General features: G+C 46.9%; 1 protein-coding gene across 4 annotated transcripts in view; it reads left to right on the forward strand.

Annotated features, from left to right (window-relative positions):
- GIGYF2 (GRB10 interacting GYF protein 2) overlaps positions 1–25,481 on the forward strand; it is a 148,878-nt gene that overhangs the window by 105,759 nt on the left and 17,638 nt on the right. For all 4 annotated transcript variants that reach the window (XR_008793392.1, XM_056120742.1, XM_056120750.1 and 1 more), the window contains 10 exons: positions 2,170–2,363; positions 3,258–3,420; positions 9,521–9,687; positions 11,661–11,752; positions 12,649–12,756; positions 13,963–14,063; positions 16,397–16,497; positions 19,239–19,400; positions 20,847–21,005; positions 22,667–22,903. Coding sequence is in view for 3 of the 4 variants with exons in the window: in XM_056120742.1 (XP_055976717.1) it covers positions 2,170–2,363; positions 3,258–3,420; positions 9,521–9,687; positions 11,661–11,752; positions 12,649–12,756; positions 13,963–14,063; positions 16,397–16,497; positions 19,239–19,400; positions 20,847–21,005; positions 22,667–22,903 (1,484 nt within the window). In the remaining variant the exon portion in view is untranslated. The remainder of the gene's footprint in view (positions 1–2,169; positions 2,364–3,257; positions 3,421–9,520; positions 9,688–11,660; positions 11,753–12,648; positions 12,757–13,962; positions 14,064–16,396; positions 16,498–19,238; positions 19,401–20,846; positions 21,006–22,666; positions 22,904–25,481) is intronic.

Raw genomic sequence — 25,481 nt, forward strand, 5'->3', positions numbered from 1 at the left:
TTAGTTTTGGAGTGTCTGAGATCTGTCTTATCTTTTGAGCTATGAGGTGAACCCTTGCTGTGGTTTCCGCCTCTGTTTCTGAGTGGCTGGTGGACTGAGTATCTTCTACTGCCCTCTCTAGAGGCCCTCTATAGCCTTTTGTCTGTCTTTGGGGAAGTGTTTGTTTGGAGTTCTTGGCCCAAATTTAGATAGGATTTTTGTTTTTATGCTCTTGAGTTATATGAATTGTTTTGGCTTTTGGTTTTTTGGGCCACACCTGGCGAGACTCAGGGTTTACTCCAGGTGGTGCTTGGGGACCATATGGGATGCCGGGGATTGAACCTGGTTCAGCTGCCCACTGTACTACCCGCTGTACCACTCTGGCCTCCATATCATGTATCTGGCTGACAGATCTCTCCCTCCTCCCCTGAGTCATAGGTTGTATTTTCACTTTGTTATTTTATTTATTTATATTTTTACGGGGCTGAAGCGATAGCACAGCAGGTAGGGTGTTTGCCTTGCACACGGCAAATCCGGATTCGATTCCTCCATCCTTCTCGGAGAGCCCAGCAAGCTACCAAGAGTGTCCCACCCGCATGGCAGAGCCTGGCAAGCTCCCCGTGTCGTATTCTATATGCCAAAAACAGTAACAAGTCTCACAATGGAGACGTTACTGGTGCCCACTGAAGCAAATCGATGAACAACGGGAGGACAGTGCTCCGGTGCTATTTTTTTACGTGCAAAGGAGCCTTTTAGTGTGTTGTGCTCCTGGTTGTTTGCATATTTTTTGGGATGCTTGAACTAATGAGGTGTGGAAAGGAAGGCCATGGGGAGCCCCACTGGACATGGCTTTGCCAGCAGTGGGAGGGATTGTTGGGCGAGGGCTAGGCAGGGTGAGCTGAGGGCACCTGCAGAGGGCAGCCTGGCCACTGTGAGTTCGTGTAGGAGGCGGTGGGACCTTGTTGCAGCTAGTACGTCAGGCAAGGAGGAGAGCCCAGGATGAGGCACTTGTCTGAAGAAATCGTGGTTCTGGTCAGAGAAAATGGGAGTAAAAGGGGGAGAAGAAGTTGTTTCTGTGTATTGTTTGGGCCGTGGATGAGAAGTTAGAGATAGTCAGGTAAGCTGTTGGGATTGCAGGACTTGGACCAGCTCGCAGGACTAATGGCCAGAAAGACAATGAAAATGTCAGAGATGACACACCTGTGAGCGAAAGTGGCCCAACGACAGAAGCCTGGGGGTAGGTAGCTCCGAGGAGCCAGAGAACTTTAGAGATCAGGTGAAAGAGATCTCAGAGGCGAGCCTGTCTCCTGAGGGTCGGGCCGACCACGTCAGGCTGTCCGAAGAGGGTGGGTGGTAGGGGTGAGGGGATCCGGATCCCAGAGTCTTTGGGAAGGAGCCCTTACTGGAGATGGGGCGGGAGTGGCCGTCACAGGGTAGCAGGTGGGGGTAGGGAGTGGAGAGACAGCGGGTGCAGACTCCTTTTAAGAAAATTGGCAAAGGAAACAGAGAATGAGAGGAACAGGAATTCGGAGAAGCTGTCTGTAATTGAACAAACAAGGCTTCAAAGGGGAAATTGCAGTTGTATCTAATTACTTCCATCCCCCCTCTTCTTCTTAAGAGCTGCATACTGAGAGGTTAGAAATAAGAACCAGGACAGAACCTCTTTTGCAGTCGTTATTCTTACTGAGAAGAATGTCCTTCACTGCACAGGTAGACCCAAGGTGCTTTTCCGTTATCCTACAAAATACAATGTCTTGAAGTAGATTAACTGGGCCTTGAAATAGGTAGTGAAGCTAATTGCAGATACTTTAGGCTTTGATGTGAAATAACACGTTTGCGGAGCTTTGTCCTGCTTTGGTAGCTTTACTATGAGAGAGAGTGCAAGAAGGGCTGGAGACTGATTCTGTTTTCAAGAGCTGGAACTCCAACTAGCGATTAGCTGCTACTGTGAGTGACACAGGCCCTGGAAAAGGCCTGTCCAGGTGCTTTTGAGTCCCTGTTGTGTCGTTCTGTGGAGGAACTCGTGGCACTCCCAGAGAGACACTCGCTCTCCAGTAGTCGTAGCCGTGTGTTCCTGACACAGTTCATGGCTCCGTGAGGCCTGCGCAGTAACCGCCCAACTTGACGGAACCGTCGCCGCTAGTCTGTTTGTTCTAAAGCGTGCTCGCCTGTCTACATTTCTCCCTCTAGAAATGGTTCCTGACGTCCAGCAGCCCCTGTCACAGATTTCAGACGCAGCCTCTCCACTTCTCATACTTCCACCTCCTGTTCCCAGTCCTACTCCTGCCCTGCGGCCAGTTGAAACGCCAGCTGTCGGTGCTCCTGGCATGGGAAGTGTTCCTACGGAGCCGGATGATGAGGAGGGTCTCAAACATTTGGAACAGGTAAAAATGATGCGGTTCTTTCCTCTCTCGGACTGCCGGGAAGGTTGGAAAACATTAGACGACTACTTTCAAAACAATCTTATCCACTCCATTTTATGTGTTAGAAAAGATGTTTTGTGTATCTAATACTTGTATGAGGAATTGTCTCAAGTAATTTCATGCTTGTAAGTTTCTGCTATGTAGTAGTCATTATGCTAAGTTATTTTTTGCTCTTCTGAGGTTGCCCTTAGCTGTTTGCTTTTCTTTTTTCTCTTTGGAAGTTACTGGAATGCCAAAAATGGCGAAGCAAGCAACTGTGGACTGGCACCTTGTCTTCTGTGTTGTTTGCCTTGAAACAGTAGAGAAAGGAACATCCTGCTGTCTCTAGATTTCTCAGAGATTGTATATGCATTGTTACCCAGAGTAAAAAGTAGCTTGCCTTATACAAAAGAATTTCTTTTCTTCATGGTAGGGTGGAGACAAGAAAGGAAAAACAGGGAATAATGAAGTCTGTAAAAGATATTATTTGTAGTTGTATTGTGCCCTTTGTTCTATTAAAAGGTTTTACAGGGTTGGTTCATTTCTGTGATTTCGGATTGTCCTGAAGGTTTGTTAGTTGGACAAGTATTCTTAATTAGTGCGTTGCTTAGAGGCCTTGTGATCTCTCCCAGTGTGTGTTTTAATCTTAGTTCAGTTGGCTTAATTTTGAGGCCTCAAGTGAGACTTGGCTTTTGAGCCTTTTGTGAATTAGGAACAGTACCTGTTTTGTGACATCACTGGCAGGATTAAAACTGTTGCCTGCAATGATTTGTGCCTGATATCTTTACTGATCACGTAATCCATAAAGGTGGGCATTTTATTACCCGTAGACCTAGTAGAGTTCCCGCTTCTTAGTCCATGTTGTGTTTCCATCAGCAAGCTGAGAAGATGGTGGCGTATCTTCAGGACAGTGCCCTAGACGATGAGAGACTGTCGACGAAGCTGCAGGAGCACAGAGCCAAGGGCGTGTCGTCCGTCCCATTGATGCATGAAGCCATGCAGAAGTGGTATTACAAAGATCCCCAGGGAGAAATCCAAGGTAGGCCCCTCTGGTCACCGTGAAGTGCATGCTTATTCCGTTCCTCCGCTTCCTTGAGGTGAGCATTTATTTACCTGCTCCTCGAAAAAGAAGTCAGTGCTCACGTCCTCCAGACATTTCCAGCTGTGCTTTCTGGATTCAGTATAGGAGAGGAAAGAGCTCACATTGAATGCAAGGCACAATGTGATTGCTAATTTGATAGGGGTTTAAGCAAAAAGCCCAAGATCTCCTCAGTTAGCATCCCCGCTGGTCACCTTCTCTGCACTTTAGTCTCTGCCTTAAAGAAGCAGTAGGAGTCTTTCAAGGCCTTGCTCGAATGTTTCACTAAAGTGGAATTGATGCCAGTATGATAGCCATTTAATGCCAGAGGTTCCCAGTACTACATATTGTCATCGTTTCCCATCCCATCGTGTGTGTCCCCTGTCCCCAGTCTCCCAGGGGTGATTTCCTGAGTGCAGAGCCAGGATAACTGGGGTAACTCCTGAGCACTGCCAGGTGTGGTCCAAAACACTCCCCAACAAAATAAATATCTGAGGGAAAAAATGTGCAATATAATGAACTGGTTCCTTATTTATTTGTACTGTGATAAATGAGTATAAGAAATGAATATTGTAAAGACATTTGTTGTTTCTTTATATCTACTTTAAAAATCTTTGCTGATAATGTGTAATTGGTTAGCTGGGGGGGGGGGGCGGCGTGGTGAGGATGAGCTCTTGAGCAGTGCTCAGAGACACTGCCATGTGCCACTGCTTGGGCCCTCTGGTACTGGGGACTCTGGGGAGGTATTTGGGGGCTGGAGATGGGGCGGACAGTTCCAGGTGTCAACTTAGGTCCTTGCGTGTGCAGGACATATGCCTCTGACCCCTGAGCTATTTCCAGGACCATTAAATTGGTGGACGACTGCATTAGTGTCAGTTTCATGATAATGTTTCAAGTGACCCCTCGTGAGCTCTTGGCCTTTCTACTCTGAGACCGCTTACTCTGTAATTGTTCTTTTTTCTTTCTTTCTTTTTTTTGGATTTTGGGCCACACTTGACAGTGCTCAGGGGCTGCTCCTAGCTCTGTGCTCAGGGATTATTCCAGGCAGTGCTCGGGATGCCAGAGATGGAACCAGGGTGGTTGTGTCAAAGCACATGCCCTCCCCAAGTACTATCGCTCCTGTCCCTGTAATTTTTCTTTCTAGCAGCTGGAGCTTTCTGGCTTTTTACTTGTTCGTGATCTTTTTACATCCCTGTAGAATGTGGGGTACCTGAGAGTGGGGACTGTGTTATTTTCATTAAAACAGATCCACATATTTAAAATTCCCTTTGAGGTAGTTAGTTGTACTTTTACATGCATTTATAAGAAATGAAGAGGTTCTGTGCCTTTTCCCTCCATTTTTTCCCAAGATAATCTCTTAGAAAACTACGTAACAGTTAATTTTCTGAACATTTTCGCTTCAAGTGGGGATCCTACGTGGCTCTTTTATTCCCACCGCCTTTCCCTCCACCTGTCCCCCCTTTTAAAAGCCTAGTAGCCTCCTTGTCCATTTCTGCACTGTGTCGTTGCAGGAGTGCTGTCTAATCGACTTATGCAGCATGTAACCTTCTGGGGTTGACTTTTTTTTCACTCTGGAGCGGGGCTGGAGCGAGAGCACAGTGGGGAGGTGTTTGCCTTGCACATGGCTGACCCATGGATCCCCGGCATCCCATATGGTCCCCCGAGCATTGCCAGGACTAATTCCTGAGTGCAGAGCCAGGAGTAACCCCTGAGCACTGCGGGGTATAGCCTTAAAACAAACAAACAAAAGAATAATTCTCTGGAGTTTCTTGACGTTGTTGCGTACGTATGTGTGTTTGTGTATTTTGTTGTGCGGGGCAACTGTTGCACACATCGGCTGTGCTCAGATTTTACTCTTGGCTCTTAACTAGTGGGGTTTGGGGGACTATATGGGGTGCCAGACACTGAACCTGTGTTCCCCTTGTGCAGGGCCAGCACCCTACCCACTGTACCAACTCTCATCTCTGTTGCATTGATTAATCATAATTTTCCTCTTTACTCACTGAGGTGTAGTATTCCGTGCAATGGGTATGTCATTCCAGGCAGTAGGTATTTTTCCCATGCACCTCTGAAGGACTCTAGGTTATCTCAGTTTTGAGTTATTCTAATAAAGCTCACATTTAACACATACAGTCCGTGAACGTAAAACCTTATTCTTCAATACATACCCAGGACTGCGATTGCCGGTTGCATAATGGTTACCTCTTAAGTATTTTTAAGAACCTGCAAACCTTTTTCATAGAGGACTGTAGTATTTGTTAATTCTACCAGCAGTCTGAGTTCCAGTTTCTCTATGGCCCTGACAGTATTTGATGATCTTGCTATTTTTTAATTTTAGTCATTCTGACAGATTGGTTAGCGACTACTTATTTGTAGTTTTTCAGTTTAATCTGTTAAATTGCTACCGGTGTTAAACGACTTCCACTATGATTATTGCCGGTTTTCTTCATTGAGTCATATATTTCTTAATGGTTCTTGTCTGTGTTCTAGTTGGATAGTTTATCTTGTCACTTACAAATTTTGAGAGTCCTTTCAGTATTCTTGATCCTCATTAATGAGACCAATGTCCCCAATCCTACCCTGGGGCAGTGCTCAGCTGCACCACAGCCCAGAAGACACGTTTGACAGGTGTTTTCTCCAGTGCTGTTTTCCTTTTATTCTTCAACAGTGCAGTGTTTTTATTTTTACTTTTTAATTTTTTAAAATTTATTTATTGAATCACTGTGGGAAAAGTTACAAAGCTTTCAGGTTTAAGTCTCGGTCATGCAATCATCAAACACATTTCCCTTCACCAGTACTTATTTTTCACCACCAAGAACCCCAATATAACCTACCCCCAACCCTCCCAATGCCTGTGAGGCAGATGAATTCTAGTTAACACTCTTATCTGCTTTGATTAGATTCATTGTTTCGACAAGAGATGCACACCGTTATTATTTAGAGTTTACACCCCCAAATCAGACGTGCTGAAAAGGCATTGTGAAATAATTTGTTTTCTACAGCTGATTACAAGAACCAAATGATTTTGGATTTCTGATATTTTACTTATTAAGCCTGGAAGTATTTCTGCCGAGAGTCATGTAATTATGAGATTGGTTTCTGTGACTCTGGAGCCATGGCCGTGCCGGAGAGCCGCTTGTGGGGGGCAACTCGTGATCTCGGTAGGGCATGAAGACGAGCTGGGAACGCCCCCCTTCCCATGAGGTTTCAGTTGCCCCGTCACGACCGGCTCGTACCCGGTTTTCCAAAAAGCTCCTAGGCGGCCACCATCTTGCTGTCCAAAGGGAAAAAGGCAAACACCCTTTCCCTCCCAGGCAGGCGTGGTGGCATGGATTAACGCATAGTGCATTCACTTTTCTGCCACAAGCTGCTGTGCTCTAGGGCAGTGTTTTTAAGTTAGAAGAGCTAACTTGTCATTGGACGCGTTAATTTTTCATTTTTCCATTTTTATTGAATTAACTGGTTTATAACATTGTTTCCAGTCTGCAGTGTTCTAATTTGACATCTGGATATGCAGCATTAGAATCCCCACCTAGATCCTAGTTTCTTAACAGCTACTATCACTGTGTATTTGCGTTTTTGTTTTTGCTTCTCGGGGTGAGGGCGCTGGGTGTTTTTTTGTTTTGGGGCCACATCTAGCGATGCTCAGGTCTTCCTCCTGACTCTGCACTCAAGAATTACTCCTGGTGGCACTTGGGGGGGCCTTATGAGGTACTGGGGATCAAACCCAGGTTGTCCGTATGCAAGGCAAGTACTGTGCCCGATGGACTGTCCCTCTAGCCCCTGTCATCATATATTTGACCCCATCACCCTCTTACCAGTTTTACCCACCTCTAGCCCCATACCCCTTTGGTATTCGTCTTGTTGTTCTCATAAGTTATGAGTCTGTTTTATCTTCCACATGTGAGTGAAATCATATGGTCTGTGTCTTCTCCTTTGACTTATTTACTGTGACATAATCCAGTTCATATTGTCACAAGTGGTAGAATTTCATCTTTTTTTTAAAAAAAATTTTTTTAATGTGTAAGCAGTGTTTCATTGGCCTTGAAGTCATCTTTATTTATTCATCTGTCACTGGACACTTAGCTTATTTCCAAATCTTGATTACTGTGAATTGTACTGAAATGAACATGAAGGGGCTTTTTTTTTTTTTTTTTTTTTTTGCTTTTTGGGTCACACCCGGCGATGCTCAGGGGTTACTCCTGGCTCTGCACTCAGGAATGACTCCTGGCGGTGCCCGGGGGACCATATGGGATGCTGGGAATTGAACCCTGGTCGGCTGCGTGCAAGGCAAACGCCCTACCCGCTGTGCTATCACTCCAGCCCCACATTTTTTTTTTAAATAAAATATATTTATTGGTATGGGCTGGAGCGAGACTACCATTTGCCAAGGGGCATTTGCCTTGCATGTGACCAACCTGGCTTTGATCCTCAGCACCTGATTTGGTCCCCTTAGCCCTCCAGGAGTGATCTCTGAGTACAGAGCCAGGAGTAAGCCCTGAGCACAGCCAGGTGAGCCCCCCAAAACCTAAAAAAAATAAAATGACTTACTGGTACATTAAGAACTAAATTTATTTCATTTATTGTTTCAATTATTTAAACATTTAGAATTGTTTGTTCCATTCTTGTCATGCATATATATATATATATATATATATATTTGATAGTGTGTACTCTGAATAAACACTCAGAAGGGGACTCGACTGAATCATGGCATTTTGTTCAGGCACTTTTGAGGCTTTACCGTCCTGTTTTCACATCGGTTACACCAAGCGTACAACCTCCCACCTTGAGCAAGGGCTCCTGTCCCACTCTGGCTTCTTGCCCTTTGGGAGAGAGTGATTTCTACTGTGGGGAGGCATGGCTCATTCGTCTGCATTTCCCTCATAACAAGTAATAGATTTTTTTCATAGAATTCTTGCATAGACCTGCTGGCTATCTACCGACTTCTGGAGAAGTGTTACAATTCTCTGCCCATTTCTTAATAGGGTTTATTTTTCCGATTTCGAGTTGTAGGGGTTTTCAAAATAAACATTTGGGACTGCAACACCTTGTTATAGCTATGATTTGCAGATGCCTTCTGTCACTCGATCAGTCGCCAACTTGTTCTGACGCTTTCTTCCGCGGTGTTGAGCCTTTTAAGTTGGAGCCACCCCCGCTGTCTTCCATTTTGATCGTCCCCTTTTCTTCTGTGGATGTGTTTTTGAGTTTCTGGTTAAGTCTGGGATCCATTTTGAGTTAATTTTTGTAGGCTAAAGGGGGATTTAGATAAAGAAGCCTTCTAGGGGGCGCCTGGCTGTCCTCGTTCTGGGACCTTTTGTTGAGAGGCTCCTTTCTTCCCAGGAAGGGTATGATTGCCGGGGCCTCGGCAGACCTCCGCTGCCGGTCCTCGCCGTGAAACAGCCAGAGAACGTTATTTCCTTTTCCCCTCAGCCATGCCTGATTTGGACTTACCTGGGAAAGTAAATTATAGTGTGTCTTAGTGTTTTCATTTTGCCTGACCTCACGCTGGCAGAAAACCGGGTCAGCGCTGTGTGTTTCTAGCCTCTCCGTACCACAAAGCCTAACACATGCCCTCCGCAGATACTTTCCTGACAGATGGCTTTTATTTATTTATTTGTTTGTTTATTTTTGCTTTTTGGTTCACACCCGGCAATGCACAGGGGTTACTCCTGGCTCTGCCCTCAGGAGTTACTCCTGGCGGTGCTCAGGGGACCCTATGGGATGCTGGGAATCGAACCCGGGTTGGCCGCGTGCAAGGCAAATGCCCCACCCGCTGTGCTTTCTCTCCAGCCCGACAAATGATTTTTAGTAAGTGAGATGGAGACAGTTTTGCTCCTTAAAGTTATTAAAGCACTGTTGGAATTGGGAAGATGTAAACAAGGCTTATTTTGAACATTTTCTGTGTATTTTAGTAGTTTGGGATATGGACTGAATTAATTTTTACAAGAAACAAGTTGTTCCAAAGTAAGGAGCAGACCCAGGAAATATCTCTTCTTCCCCCTCTTGAGCTGGAAAGGAGTCTTCCGCCTGCCTGTTTAATTGGTGCTGTCTATTCCAGGTCCCTTCAATAATCAGGAAATGGCGGAATGGTTTCAGGCGGGCTATTTCACTATGTCCTTATTGGTGAAGAGAGCATGTGATGAAAGCTTCCAGCCCCTCGGTGACATCATGAAGATGTGGGGAAGAGTTCCCTTCTCTCCTGGCCCAGCGCCGCCACCTCATATGGTAAGCCCCCGAAGCACTCGAGATGCGGCAAGGCAGCATGTGCAATCTTGGCAAGCACAAAGAGGATGAGTCTGTAGCTCCTGAAATGAGCAGAAACCCTAATGGAACTCCGCCTTGGAGACCACATGCTTGTCGACGCTTGGGTTCTGTGCCCGTGTGTGTGTGTGTGTGTCATCCCACAAAGGTGCCCACTGAGGAGCCAAGAGCTTCCCAGCGGGCAGAGAATGAAGGTGTCAGCCTTGCCCTCTTACTGTCCAATCCGCACGTTCTGGCAATAGCCTCCCCCCACCACCACCTCCTCTTTTTGTTTGGGGACCACACCTGGCCTTACTCCTGGTTCTGTGCTCAAGGATCACTCCTGGCAGTGCTCTGGAGATCATATGGGATCTCAGGGATCGAACTAGGGTCACTATGTGTAAGGCAAGTGGCCCACAGTTCTCTCTCTCTCTGACCCCTCATACCCTTGCTGAACCAGACCCCAGTTGTGTCACCCTGTTTGGTGATTAGGCTCCAGAGTGTGGTGCTCAGCCTCTGAGAACGCTAGGACCAGACCCAGTAGAGTTCAGGGGGACCAAGCAGTGCTGCAGTGCTGGGGATGGACTTTAGGGCCCCTCAAGCTCAAGTCATGTGTTCGTGTGACACTTCTGCTTTCTCCCTGGTCCCAACAGGGATTATATAAACACAGAAAATAATGTATCATGTACTATTGCATATACATTTAATTTGTATAGCAAGTGGAACTTTATTTCTCTTCTCTGATACTAGGATAAACTTTTTTTTTCCTTTTTGGGTCACACCCATTGATGCACGTGGTTACTCCTGGCTCTGCATTCAGAGATTACCCCTGGCAGTGCTCAGGGGACCATGTGGGATGCTGGGAATCGAACCCGGGTCAGCCGCGTGCCAGGCAAATGCCCTACCCACTGTGCTATTGCTCCAGCCCCTACGATAAACTTTTATCTTGTACATTTCAAAACTGAAAGTTCATTGCTTTGGACCTGGAATGCTTCAAGGTTCTGAATTATAAGTAATGGACTAAGCCACAGTCAAACCTGCTTAAAAGAACCATGAAGCGGAAGTTTTGCTTCCCTCAGTCACTGCCTTTCCCTCAGTGAGCACCGAAATAAAGAGTGTGCACCTTGAGAATGTATAAGCCTTGAAACCTAGGTTTTCATAAAGAAAATTTAGAGTGATGTAGTATAAACTTCATTATCTAATGAGAAAGATAATGTCCTTGAATTTCAGGTGATCTCTGCCCTCATATCATACATCAAATGTTTTATACCAAAATTATAATCACTGTAAACTAAAGGTAGATGCTGCTGTATTCACTAATGATTTCAGCTGCTGTACACTTGTTTTATTTTTTTTAGCTTTCAAAACTAGTTTTTTTTTTAGCTTTTCCAGCCTAGTTCTTCAAAATTTAAGCTAAAAAGGGCAGCTTAATTTTTTCCAATTCAAGATATTTTCATAACAATAGGAACACCTAGTTTTTTGAATTTTAGGTTACTGTTTTTTAGTTAGAGTTTAAATTCTTTCATATTTGCAATTTAAATTTTTCATAGTATTTTTAAGTTAACACATTGACTTCTCATATGGCATTAACTTAGATTAGTTTACTTCTTTCTGTCATTTACCCTATATCTCTATGATCTCTACATTTATAAATTGTGTTTAAAATGGAAAGGATTAAATATCTGTTGAGGTATTTGGGTCCAGCACAGCATTTAGTTTCTGGGACGCTTGAGTTGAACCCACCCCACCTTAAGCAACCCTCTGTGCAACACAGCCTTCTTCCACTAGAGGGCATTGTTAGCTTCAAGTTGCCTGCGTTTTTAAAAATGGGGCATTTTTAAGCATAAAGGTAAAGTGGAATGTGAAGGTATGGGGTTGATTTTGCTTCCATGTATATGTACAAGTGGCTTCTGGGATCTTCGAAATTTATTCAATGGTATTTTTCCCCCTATCCCTAGGGAGAGTTGGATCAGGAACGACTGACCAGGCAGCAAGAACTCACGGCCTTATACCAAATGCAGCACCTCCAATACCAGCAGTTCTTAATTCAGTAAGAACAGTGGTGTGGGAGGGTGACAGCAGCTCTCTGCAAAGGGGCCTTTACGTGTCATCTGCTCCCAGTGCCACCATTTCCTCCGTATAGGAGACTTGAACCACCCAGCCAGTGGACTGCCTCCAGACGCAGTCTGCATTTGGTTGGTTCAATAGTGAGACTGCAGAAGCTGACACAGAATATGTTTCATAAGGAATTTTTGCTCCTAAAGCAAGAATTTTTACTTAGTAGCCAGGTGCCTCTGAGGTGGGTCTGTTTTCAAGTATGGATCGCAGCACGGTGGGTGCTGTTAGCAGGAGGCTGGGTGGCGTGGGCCTCTGGGCACAGTCGGATTTCTGTCCTCGGGTGCTCTGACGGCCAGGCAACCCGCTGCCCATTATAGACCATTCGATTGGAACGCAGCCACTTGTTTGTATGTCGTCTGGGGCGCCTTTTAAACCACAGCCCCAGAACTGAGTAGTTGGGCATAGCCTGCAAAGCTGCAAATAGTTTACTGTTTATCTGTAACAGAAAAAAGTCGTTCACTCTGTTCTAGTGAAGAAAAGTCTTCACCGAATTTCCCAGTTGGAAACAAACTTGAGAATATTGATACAAGGGACTTTTATTTTTGGAAAAGCTGCTTCATGTGGAAATACCCCTGTTTACTTTTTTACTTGTTTTGTCATTTTTATTAATTTTTTAAAATACTATTGTCCTTTTGGGGGGTTCTGCCAGCTTTTTGGCATCTAACTTTTTCTTTGAGAAGTATGTCACTTATAAAAAGTTCAGTGTATTCTAGCGTGAGTGTGGGGTTTCCTGCGTGGTAGTCGCCGTGAGTGGGAGAGCGCGTCGCCACGTGCGGGAGGCACTGGGCCGGCAGCGGCCTGCCCCCGACAGCCCCGTCTCGCCCGCAGGCAGCAGTACGCCCAGGTCCTCGCGCAGCAGCAGAAGGCGGCCCTGTCCTCCCAGCAGCAGCAGCAGTTGGCTCTGCTGCTCCAGCAGTTCCAGACTCTGAAGATGAGGTGGGTGGCAGTGTCCTTGGTGTCCTCGGTCGCACGCTGGGAGGCTGGGGGAGGAGGATGCTTGGTTGGTACCTGAGAACTCCAGTACCGGAAATCCCTCCGGCACACTGTGTGTCAGGACAAGAGTGTTAAAAATCAACTTAAACTGGTGGCAAAGCATTGTATTATGTCTTTTTTCACTTGGAGGATAAATTTGGGGTTTTTTTGTTTGTTTGTTTTGTTTTGGGGCCACACATGGTGATGCTCAGAAGTTACTTCTGGCCATGCACTCAGGAATCACTACTGACAGTGCTTGAGGAACCATATGGGACTGGGATCGAACCCAGGTTGGCTGCATGCAAGGCAAACGCCCTACCCTGAACTGTCGCTCTGGCCCCCCTCAGGATACATTTAGAATAAAAATTTATCCTAAAAATCAGGATAACTTTGGAATAACAATCAAATAGATTTTCTGGAGAAACGTAGTGTTATAGCTCCCCCACCCCACCCCTCAAAAAAATTTGTGTCTAAAACAATGGTTTTTAGCCACTGGTTTTTGAAGACTGGTGTCACTGTACAAGAGAATTAATGCCATGGGGGTGTTAATACTGCTAGGGTCACACCCCCTGTCAGCCCACAGGCGTGAAAAACACTGGGATAAAGATTGTCTCTCATTTTACTCATGGTGTCCAAGTACTTTAGGCGTTGGTAGTGACATTCTGGGATACAGGTTTTCAGAAGCTTCAGTGTCAGAATTAAGACAGGCATTTTGGCTTGCAGTGTGTGGGCATCTTCGTCTCAACTTGCCACCTCTGTGGCTCTGACTGAGGCAATCATTCAATCATTCGTTACCTTTTCTTTTTTTTTATTGGGTTGGTGGGGTACACCCACGCTCAGGGGTTACTCCTGACTGGCTCCGACTACTCGGGACTCACTCCCGAGGGCTCGGGGAACCATACGGCGTTCCAGGGAAATTAAGGGATTGCTCCAGGTCTCGGGGATCTAAAACTGGGACTGCCACATCCCAGTCAAGCTCTGCTCTCTCTCCAGGCCCAAGGTTGGTTGTAGGCCGAGGGTGCGGGGGCGCCTTCACGGCCCCGCTGGCTAAGTGTGTGTGACTGAGATGACAAAGGACTTGGCTGGCCGAATATGGGTCCTGAGGAACGATTCTGGAGATCACTCTATTCCCAACAAGAATAGGTCACTTTTTTCATTTCCCTTTTGCAGAATATCCGATCAGAATGTCCTTCCCTCTGTAGCTCGGTCTGTGTCGGTCCCAGACACTGGCTCGATCTGGGAGCTTCAGCCTGCAGCCTCACAGCCGACAGGTAAAGGGTTGCATTGACTTGGAGTTGGGTTCTGAGGACATCTTAATAACTTTATAGTTCAGTTTTCTGAAAATGTGATAGTTTTGTTTTTTGCTTTTTGTGCTGATCAGCAGAAGTCTGAGTTCTTGGTCTTTAGTAGGAAGCTGGCCACTGGGGCAGGGGTGTGGGATGAGTTTGGGAAGGGGACTAGGCCGGGGGGTGGGGGGACGGGGGCCTGCCACAGGCAAGCTGTGGGAGGAAGGGGTAAGCAGTGGTGGAGGGATTGGTATTGGGACGATACACAGCTGAAACTCGGTCATAAATATCCCTGTAACTGTGCAGTTCACAGTGATTTAATTAAAAAATAAAAAGGCAAGTTCAGGGGCCAGAGAGATAGTGCAGGAGGTTAGACACTTTCCTTAAAAAGAAAAAAGAAAAAGTCCCAGTTCTTTTTTAAAAACAGACCTCAGCAGAGAATTAAAATACTATTGAAACTGCACCATTATTGATTTGCTAAAAATTATTTAGTAGGTAAATTAATTTTGACTGGTTTCTTTTTAATTTTGCTCTATAGTATGGGAAAATCTTTTAACTTGTTTTCATCACTACTACCGGGGAGGAAGCAAGTAAAGATAAAAGTAATAACTATGACCTATTTGATATGGCAAGTTAATAAGAGCTTAACGTCACAGGTAGCTAAAAAATTTGAGGAAGAGGAATGCCCATTTTTGAGCCCACCACCATATTTGTAATCTTTTTGCATCAAATTTGGAAATTTGGGGCTGCGACTTTTGGGGGTGACTTTTCCCCATCTGTGCACATCTGACAGGCTGTTGTAGACCCCCAGGCAGTGTGGTTCACCAAGGCCATACTCGGGGACACTTGGAGTATTGGCTATTGAACTCAGGGTCTCGTGCATGCAAGACTGTGGTCCGTGTTTTGAGCTATGTCTCAGACCCTGTTTTTGTTTTGTTTTTTTTTAAATTTGGGATTTGCACCCATGGCGAGATTACCTGGTCACACTTGAGCAGGAGGAACCGTCGGTGTCTAGAAAGCAGGCCTGTGCTCTGCTGTGGGTCTTTGCCCACCCAGGGCCCTGCCTTTTGTCGCTGTTTCTGTGACTTCCAGAGACCACACACATTTGGGTGTGCAGCACCTTTGGGTGGCAGAGCTGTGTGGGAATCACGATGCCCTGTGGGATGATGCCAGACTGAGCCACATCCCTGGGCCTGAGGGCTGGAGTGTTTAATTTTTTAAGCCTTGATAATTACGAAATGCATCTCTTTCTTAAGGTGAGCTTGCAATGGGGGAGGGAGGTAGTTGGACGCATGGGTGAGTCTCTCAAGGGATCATCGTTGGTGTTCAAGACTGTCGGGTCTATGTGCATTTTGGGTTTTTTCTTCATTGAACCATTCAGTGATTCTCTTGCCAACAGTGACCCTGAAGATCATGATAGAAGGACTATTTATCTTGCCTCATTAATATTCCATGTGATTTCCACCTTAAGTGTTCTTGATAGCCATTTATAAATAGGATTAATCCAGTTTGGGGAAAGCTTTTTGTCTATATCAGATTAAAGTTTCTTTCTATGGTTTGATACAGAAAAAGTTCTTTACAAATGGTTGCCTTTGTACAAGTAATCTTTACTGATACATAGAGTTCAGTTGGAGCATCCAAAATAAAGTGCTACAATGTAGCATTGGCAAACCTTGCTGACAGTAGGAAAACAGAGCCTTCCTCTTCCACCTCTGACTGGGCTGCGGCAGGTTGGCAGGAGCCTGTGGCATCGCGAGACCTCTCCAGCTCTCTGGTGCTTGCTCTGCTGCTATCTCTCTCCTGTCTCTCCAGTGAAGTGAAACTCACATAGCAGAAATCTGGTTTTGAATGAACATTCAATAGTATTTAAAACACGGTGTTAGGGAACCACTTGGTTTTTCCTTGTCCCATTACTGTTCTCTGTTATCTCACTTTCTATTTTGTGTCCAGTACGCGTTTCCATGACTACTAGAAATAGAAATTAGGCTCTGAATCCCTATACACTAGGATTTAAATCCTATGCAGCAGTGCGCTTCTCCCTGGGAGTGTTACCAAACTACCCATGATTCTTAGCTTTAACATAGGTAAGAACGAGGGTTTGAAGAGATCCAAGTTTTATCCGGATAGACTTAACTTCTCAACAAGTGCCTGATACCTGCTTTCCATCTGAGTATATTACAGGCCAGAATGATAAGAGGCCAGTAGCTATAAACAGCAGAACAGTAGAGGGTGGGCCCTTCGGAGGCCCCGGGAGCAGCTTGGCTTTGTGACCATTGTATGGAAGCTCTGACAGCCCTTGTTCTTCTCGTGTTTTCCAGTTTGGGAAAGTGGCAGTGTGTGGGACCTTCCCCTTGACACGGCACCTTCAGGACCTGCTCTTGAACAGCTCCAGCAGATGGAGAAGGCCAAAGCTGCAAAGGTCTGCCCCAGCCCCAGCCCTGCCGTCTGCTGTCACTCACGCCCGTTTTCCATGCCTGCTGCCGCCTGGCTCGTCAGCAAGCCCAGTCCCGCTGCTCTCGCTGCGTCCTCTTTGCTCGGGAGCCCTCGCACAGTTTAAATTAGCAAGTCCACATCCGTGAAACTCGGTCGGCTGACACTGACCGTGGTCAGTGAAGTTCAGTCACAGTCATGCGGGTGCCTGTCACCGTCCCCATCTCAGCAGCTCGGCCCCTGGGTTTTGATTTGAGCGCCTGCCAGTAGAGGTTGCCTATCGGTGCCTCGGGCTGTTGTAATGAGTCCTGTTGTTCGTGTCGCTAGGGAAATCTCAGTCCTGTTTTGTGGCTAATGTATTTTTTTTTATAATTTATTTATTTATTGAATCACTATGGGAAAAGTTACAAAGCTTTCAGGTTTAGGTCTCAGTCATGCAAATATCAAACACCTTTCCCTTTACCAATACTTATTTTTTACCACGAAGAACCCCAATAGAACCCCACCTCCCACCCCTCCCAATGCCTGTGAGGCAGATGAGTTCTAGTTAATACTCTATCTACTTTGACTAGATTCATTGTTTCGATAAAAGATGCACCACTATTATTTAGAGTTTACAACCCCCCCCCCCCCCCAAATCAGACATGCTGAAAAAGCGTTGTGAAATGATTTGCTTTCTATAGCTGGGTTTTAAGAATTAAATGATGTCGCGCAGCCGCAATAGCGGCCGCGCGGTTTTGGATTTCTGCTATTTTACTTATTAACCCTGGAAGTATTTCTATTAAAAGTTAGATAGTTAAGAGATTGGTTTCTGTGCTCTGGAGTTGTGGCTGTGCCAGAGAGCCGCTCGTGGGGGGCAACTGGTGACCTCGGTAGGGCGTGAAGGACGGACCGAAACGCCCCCCTTCCCATTAGGCCCCTGCCGCCCCTGACCCCCGGCTCAAAAACCTGCTGTCCACGAGGCTCCCTGGCAGCTGCCATCTTTCTTTCCAGAGAGGAGAGGGCAACACCCTTTCCCCTCCGGGCAGGCATGATGGCGCGGTTTAACACATAGTCCATTCGCTTTTCTGCTCCAAGCTGCTGGTTCTCTGTGTTAAGTCCTTGTGCTTCTGGGGCCGTGGCCGTGCCGGAGAGCCGCTCGTGGGGGGCAACTGGTGACCTCGGTTGGGCGTGAAGGACGGACCGAAACGCCCCCCTTCCCATGAGGTCCCTGCCACCCCCACCCCCGGCTCAAACCTGCTGTCCACAAGGCTCCCGTGCGGCCGCCATCTTTCTTTCAGAGAGGAGAGGGCGAATGGGGCAACACCCTTTCCCCTTCGGGCTGGCTAATGTATATTTATCCCCCGAGCCAGTCAGTCTCCTTAGGGTGTCCAGAGTGTGGAAGGGGTTCTTGATCAGGGTATGTCCCCGTGAGGGAGAGGCCAGGCTTCAAACACATAGCTGAAGGAAGACAGATGCTTGTGTACTTGGACCCAGGACCCAGGCAGACACCACTGTCCACAAACAGTTAAGAGCTTGGCTCATTTGCACCTGAGGGGATAGTAGAGTTTTTTGGTTTGTTTGTTTGGGGGCCATACCCGGTGATGCCAAGGGTTACTCCTGGCACTGCACTCAGGAATTACGGTGCTCAGGGACCATATGAGATGCCAGGGATCGAGCCCTGGGTGGCCTCTGCTAGGCAAACGCAAGGCAAACGCCCTGCTACTGTACTGTCTCTCTGGCCCCAAGGATAGTAGGATTTATCCCATTGAAGGGTCTTAGGGTGACAGAGTCTGAACAGGTGAAAATTCACTTGTAGTCGAAAGAAAAAAATATCTGTAAAGGCTCAGAAGTCTGTGAGAACATACACTGGCTCAGGGGAGAGCGAAATAATTCGGTGTCCCTGGAGAGGACACATGGAAGTGGAGACTAAAGAAGTGGGCGGGCCGGTGTTGAAGGGCCTCGGACCGTCACACTGAAGAGGTCAAGGATGGGGCCAAGTGGAAGTTGGGGACCGTAGTGAAGGTGAGGTGTTGAAGTGAGCAGGGAAGGCAAATGCTGGGTATCAGCTGAGAGATTCTTGGTGAGGAAATCACATAAACGATGGAATTTGTTGCCTGGGTTGGTCTCAAAATTGTAAAGAATTGTATAACTTCATACTAGCAACTTTATAATGTTGCTGTTGAGGCTTGGCCAGTCCAAAAGATAGTAGGGATAAGCAAAGAACTGCACCTGATGAAGGATTCTGATGAGTTCTGCCTCGCGGTGACTGCGTGCTCTCCCCGGTGGCAGGACCATGGGAAGCACTTTCCGTTAAGAGTGTGGCACAGTCCTGCTGGCTTTCTCCCCCGGTGGCAGTGTCCGTGACTGAGTTGGATGCTACTGTCCCACACACTGACTGCTTTAAAAATGTTTTTTAGGGGCTGGAGTGATAGCATAGTGGGGAGGACGTTTGCCTTGCATGCGGCTGGCCCGGGTTCAATTCCCAGCATCCCATATGAACCCCTGAGCACCGCCAGGGGTAATTCTTGAGTGCAGAGCCAGGAGTGACCCCTGTGCATTGCTGGGTGTAACCCAAATAGGGGGATAAAAAAAAGTTTTGTAGTGTTGGCCATCAAACCCAGGTTTATGCCCGTAAGAGATGCATTTGAGCACACCCCTGGCCCACCAGCTCCTCTTAGCAGTTACTAGTCAGTGAAGGGTCAGCATTCCTTGGTTTCATGTCGATAAGACCATTCTTTGTTGTCACAGCTAGAGCAGGAGAGAAGAGAGGCAGAAATGAGGGCAAAACGGGAAGAGGAGGAACGAAAGAGGCAAGAAGAACTTCGGAGACAACAGGAGGAAATGCTTCGGAGACAGCAGGAGGAAGAAAGGAAAAGACGGGAAGAGGAAGAGCTTGCCCGAAGGAAACAGGTATCCTCCGTGAACTCTCACCCATCCGGGCCTTAGCCGCAGGCCTCGGGGTCCTGCTCTTGCCCCTGCCCCTGAGCTCACAGGTACGAGATCTCTAGGAGATGATTTTCCTGAGGTCAACAGAGTTAACAGGAGAATTGGGGGTAGAACTTCAGAAGACTCAGTTTTCATTAGCAGAGATACTTGTTGTCCACTAATACTCTCTGGAGGAATATTAGGCATGTATGTAGGTGATTTGAACAGATTTCTTGAATAATTTCCTAGGATTTTATAGTTAAATTTCAGAATTTAACGTCTTTGTGGAAGTGTTTATATCCAATTTCATTGGAAGTTTTTTGTGTTTCGCGACCATTGGTATTTGTGGGGGTGGGGAGTCTCTGTTCTGTGCTTGGCCTGTTTTGTTTTGTTTTGTTTTTGAGATCCACACAACTGTGCTGAGGGCTCAATCCTGGCTCTTACTCCTGCTCAGGAATCACTTTTAGTAGGCTTGGGGGACAATATGGGGTCCTGGGAATCAAACCTGGGTTGGGTGCGGTCTGTACAATCGCACAGTTAAACCAAGTACAGTCGCTCTATCTTGACACATTGTTCTCTTGGGTTTTTTTTTTTTAATAGATTCTGGTTGAAGGAATCACTTTGTAATATATCCCAAGTCTAGCCTTTACTTCATTTTTCACATTTGCAGACTTTTAAGAGTAGCTTGTGAAAATCAAAAGGGTCACATGCTCACTTTAGCCCTTGGGCTCTCTGCGCTCACACTCCTTTTGTGTGCTGCTCACCCAGACCTGGCTGCAGTAAGGCTGGAAATTGCTTGGACACCAGGGACCCCTGGTGTTGGCACTTGGTGTGTGTGGCACCTGGGATTTGCACTTGCTGGTGTGCTTGCTGAATAAAACCTATACCTCTGTGCTATTCTTCCAGGCCCAGCGTGATCCCTTTCTGCCACCGAGCTGTCTCTGTGGCCCAGAGCTTCTCTGTTAGGTGTAAGAAATAAAGCAGTATAGAAATCTGTATTGCCCAGTATTCCCTAAATTATTTCACAGTGGGGCCCTTTGCCGGATTTACCTGTGGAACTTCAGTCCTTCAGGACACGTTCACGGATACAATACTTCTATTGCGATTTGATCTCTCTATGCCTTAGGTTCTGAGATGATGAAATAATCAGGCTTTTTCTAGAGGTGATTAGGTCATTAGCAACTGGGGTAGCTAATGTAGTATTCTGTACCACCGTGTAATACTGCTTGCCGGTATTTCAGTACAGATTATTTTAACTGTTAACGTGCCCACACGCCCACACGCGCACATGCACGCTTTCCATTCTACATCCTGGTCCTACACTTTCTGTAGTTACTGTTACTAGAGTCTCACAGCACAGATCACCTGTTTGTGTTCAAATTACGATGTAGTAGAGTCAGATACACACACTCCTTTTTTAATTTGGTAAAGGAAGAAGCTCTGCGGCGCCAGCGGGAGCAGGAAATGGCATTAAGGCGGCAGCGAGAAGAAGAAGAGAGACAGCAGCAAGAGGAAGCTCTAAGAAGGCTGGAAGAGAGGAGAAGAGAAGAGGAAGAGAGGCGGAAACAGGAGGAATTGCTGCGCAAGCAGGTGACCACACCGCTGCTCTCCGCCGTGCTGCTTTGAAGCTAGGAGTTTGCTGTGAGACGGTGTCAGGGTATTCGAATGGTGTGTCTAAGACCTTTTCCGGGTGCCGAACATTATTGAAAGAGATACTTGAAATAGCCGTCCCAGGTGTAATTACAAGAACCGGACGGAGTACTGAAGAGAACAGAAATAATGGGTGTCAGCAGAATGAATGCCTTCTCTCAGAAACCACACCTGTCCATTCGCGCACACACGGGTTGCAGTAACCAGGCCATGCACGGCTCATTTCAGTCCTGCTTTGAATTTTGATTCTCAGGCAGCAAGAACCCGGAAAGCACTTTATTTTACTGTTCAGAATATGATGGGATTTTTTATTGACAAATCTTAGTTTTAGAAAAGTACGAGATTTTCATAAAAATTGGGGTGAGATTTTCTTCCTCTCCTCCCAGCGTTCTGCCATGTTTGTCACAAACTGATAGTGGTGCATTATTAGTAATAAAAGTCCATAGCTTCATTCCCATTTCCTTTGATTTTGCCTGTGTGTTCCTTTTTCTGTCCTGGGATCCCATCCTCCAGTGTTGCAGTTGATCATCATGTTTCCTTAGCTGCTTATTGACTGAAAGTTTCTCAGATTTGTGACTGACAGTTTTAAGGAACCAGCTGGCAGGTTGTAAGAAGACCTTGTATTGGAATTTGCAATTTTTCTCATGATTAGACTGAAATTGTGGCTGATTGGGAAGAGCACAGAAGCACAGTTGTTTTTATCACACTGTGTCAAGGGCATATGCTTGCAGCATGATAGATGATTGCTGGTTAAACCTTGGGGACCTGGCTGTGGGACCACGGTCCCTTCTCTACCCAGAAGTCACCTCCAAACAGCAAGTGGGAGAGAGCTCTCAGGCAGGGCCATGCCCAGCAGCTGTGGACCCACGTGCAGGCCAAGCAGGAGGCCCCCTGCATCACTCCCATGGCCCCATTTAGCAAAACAGATCGAAAAACTGATGGAGATTTTTGTTACTTAGATTGACACAGAATTTGAGATTATCAGCTTTTCCCCAAGTTTTTGATTAAAACTCTTAGAGAAACCTAAGATAAATAGAGGCATGTAACTTTAAAGTTAGATTGTATGTAGATTTATTCCTTGGGTTTTTTTTTTTAAATTTGTCAGTTAATGTGTTTTGTTACTGCACCTTGTGTCATAAAATACAGAGCTTTTGAAGAAATTGTTTTCTGTCCTGCAGAATCCCACAGATTCTGTGGATAGGGATGTAGACAGGGAGAGAATAAAAGCCACAGCCGCAAAGTCACAGTATTCACTTCCGAGTTCCTAAAGAGTGATAGCGTGCTTCCCAGACCAGGGGCGAGACGGAGCGGGAAGGACCAGGAGGGCGCCACGGGGCTTGCTTAAGAGATGAATGCTCACTGCAGGTGTGCAGGGTGACGTTTCTGTGTTGAAATTAGCAAATAGGTTGCACTTGAATCCTGAACACTTCGGGACTGATACACATACAAAAATAAAAATTCTACCTGATGTCCCCAAGTTGTTCTCTCCGCCACTTTTTGGCTGAAACTTCAGAAGTAATTGCAAGCTTTGTTTTTAAACATGATTAAAGTTGTGTTTTTGTTTTGTGTGTGCGTGTGTTTGAATGTTTCCTTCTGGGAAGGAAGAGGAGGCTGCAAAATGGGCTCGGGAGGAAGAGGAGGCCCAGCGCCGTCTCGAGGAGAACCGGCTGCGAATGGAGGAGGAGGCGGCCAGACTCCGGCACGAGGAGGAGGAGCGGAAGAGGAAGGAGCTGGAGCTACAGCGGCAGAAGGAGCTCATGCGCCAGCGGCAGCAGCAGCAGGAGGCGCTGCGGAGGCTGCAGCAGCAGCAGCAGCAGCAGCAGCTGGCGCAGATGAAGGTAAAGCCGGCCCAGCTCTGCGCTGCCTCGCTGGCGGCCGCACGCAGGTCTGGGGCGGGAAGGAAAGCCTGGACCGGCTCCGTTGTCCACTATTACGTGTCGTGGAGGGCATGTGCTCTGCGTTGGCTATCCATGTGCGAATAGACGCGAGTGGTCAGTGGCGCGGACCACACCAGGCACAGCTCTTTGGTCTGGGAATTCAGCGCAGCTCAGCACAGCAGCGTCACGTGTGTGGTTCAGTGTGCTTGAGAGAGAGAGTGCAGACCGAAGAGCAGGAGACACACTGGGGCGCGTCAAGAGGACGTGCCGCACAGGGTTCGGAACAGCCGGCTTCAGGGGTTCCTGAAAGCTGTGTGCAGACTGTTCTAAGAGAGTCAGCGCGTTCCTTGAGGGAGCTTGTGATGGTCTGGATCAGGCATAGAGGCGGCTGCCAAAATGTCTCGTGGGTAGTCCTGGGTAGTGACAGGAAAAGGAGAGTCACTGGAGTCGGGGTGGACAAGCTTGGTGTCTCCTGTCTTCACGGAGCTCACAGGATAATAACATGGAAACGGGGTGTTTGTGGCATCTGAGAAGGCGGCAGTGGTATTCAGACGTGGACTTGGTGGAGGTGCGAATTCTTCTGTCCCACCCAGGGCTATTGAGTCAGAACCGCAAATGGGTGAGACTCCGCTGTCTGTCTGAGCAAGTGCTCCAGGAATTTGGATGCTTTAAACCAAGAATCACTGTCCCCCTAGAAAACTTGGGAAGACTTTTTGGAAAAAATGAGACACTGAATGTGATTACTGAGGAATTACTGAAGGAATTTATTGCCATCACTTTAAATAAGTTGTGCATGTTAGTGAACTTTGTCCTGTTTTTTTTTTAAGGGTGCCCCTTTAATGTTTCTTAGAAAACTGACTTCAAGGCTATGAACTCACTAAACTGTTGCTTATTCATGAGACATTGTATCATTCCTAGCTGGATATTGTTCTTGGTGAGTGTTTCATGAATGTGTTTTATTGTATCCCACCATCTCATTTAAGAGATTTGCTGTGAATCTCCTGGGAAGTCCTTTGTACGTGGGTTCTTTCTTTAAGCTTGCTGCTTCCAATATCCTATCGCTCTCTGGCTTTTGTCGTTCTGATCACAGTGTGGCGTTTTTCTGTTTGGGTCTATTTTGGCTGAGATCCTTTGGGCCTCTTGGACCTGGGTGCCTGCACTATGATTTATTTGACTGATGTTCTTCACCCTTTTTGCTCTCCTGTTCTCTGGGGGCACCAGTAATTCTTACACTGTTCTTTTTATTTTTATTTTTTTGCTTTTTTTTGGAGGGGGTCACACCTGGCGATGCACAGGGGTTACTCCTGGGTCTGTGCTCAGGAATAACCCTTGGCGGTGCTCAGGGGACCATATAGGATGCTGGGAATCGAACCCGGGTCGCCCGCAGGCAAGGCAAACGCCCTACCCGCTGTGCTGTTGTCTCTCTAGACAACTGCTTTCCTGCACCTGTCTTTTCCTCAGCCGCTGTTACTCTGCTGCTCGGGCTTTCTTTTGAGGTTTGGTTTATTTTCAGTTGTTTTGGTGCCACACCTGGCAGTGCTCTTGACTCACTCCTGGCGATGTTCCATATAGGATGCCAGGGATTGAACCCGCATCAGCCACATGCAAGACACGCACCTTACCCACTGTGCTGTCTCTGGTCCCGTTTGTTGAGTTTTTATTTCACCTGTCACACTCTGCAGTCTTTTTGGTTTTTTTTTTTTTTTCCTTTCTTTCTGGGCCACACTCAGCGATGCACAGGGCTTACTCCTGGCTCTGCACTCAGGAATTACGTCTGGCAGTGCTCAGGGAACCTTGGGATGCTGGGAATCGAACCCAGATTGGCCACCTGCAAGGGAAACGCCCTATCCACTGTGCTATTTCTGCAGTCTTTCTGACTGTTGTTTTCTCATTCTGTTCTCGTGCTCTCTTGTACTTTGCTGACTACCCGGACCATCATTTCTCTGAGCTCACTGAACATCCTCAGCACGATCTTCATAGCATTAGCAGAGAGGTCTCAGCTGGTTACTATCAGTAGGCCTCTGTGGGGCTCCCCCACCATGTTTGCTGTGTGATACCACACCAGAAGCATCTGAAGGATCAGGCTTAGTGTTGTTCTTTTCCTTTCCTGTGGGTCAAGTGGCAAGTGGTCTCTGCATGGTTGAGCGTCACGAGGGGTGCATTGCCGCAGTGGCTAAGCGAGCGAGCAGAGGGTCAGACCTGCTGGGACAATGGGATCTCTTGGGACCCACTTCCGTACTTGGTGTGTTCTCACAGTCACTCAGGCTGTAACTTTCGTAAGCACTTCTTCATCCTTTTGTGAAACTGAACTGCATCCATATGGCAGATAGCATGTATTCATTCAGTGGGGATGGGCACATGAACATACTTTTGTTCTGTGCCCCCCCTGACAGTGCTCACAGGCTACTCCCAACTCAGTGCTCACAGGATGCTCTATTGGGCAGGGGCAGGTGGTGCCAGGGCCCCTCTCTGAACGTACTGATAGGATGCACCTGTCTTTGTTCAGTCTGGCCTCTGGTCACTTTCACTTGTTCTGTGT

Source organism: Sorex fumeus, unplaced genomic scaffold (genome assembly GCF_029834395.1).
Source record: "Sorex fumeus unplaced genomic scaffold, SorFum_2.1 ptg000005l, whole genome shotgun sequence".
Lineage (NCBI taxonomy): Eukaryota > Metazoa > Chordata > Mammalia > Eulipotyphla > Soricidae > Sorex > Sorex fumeus.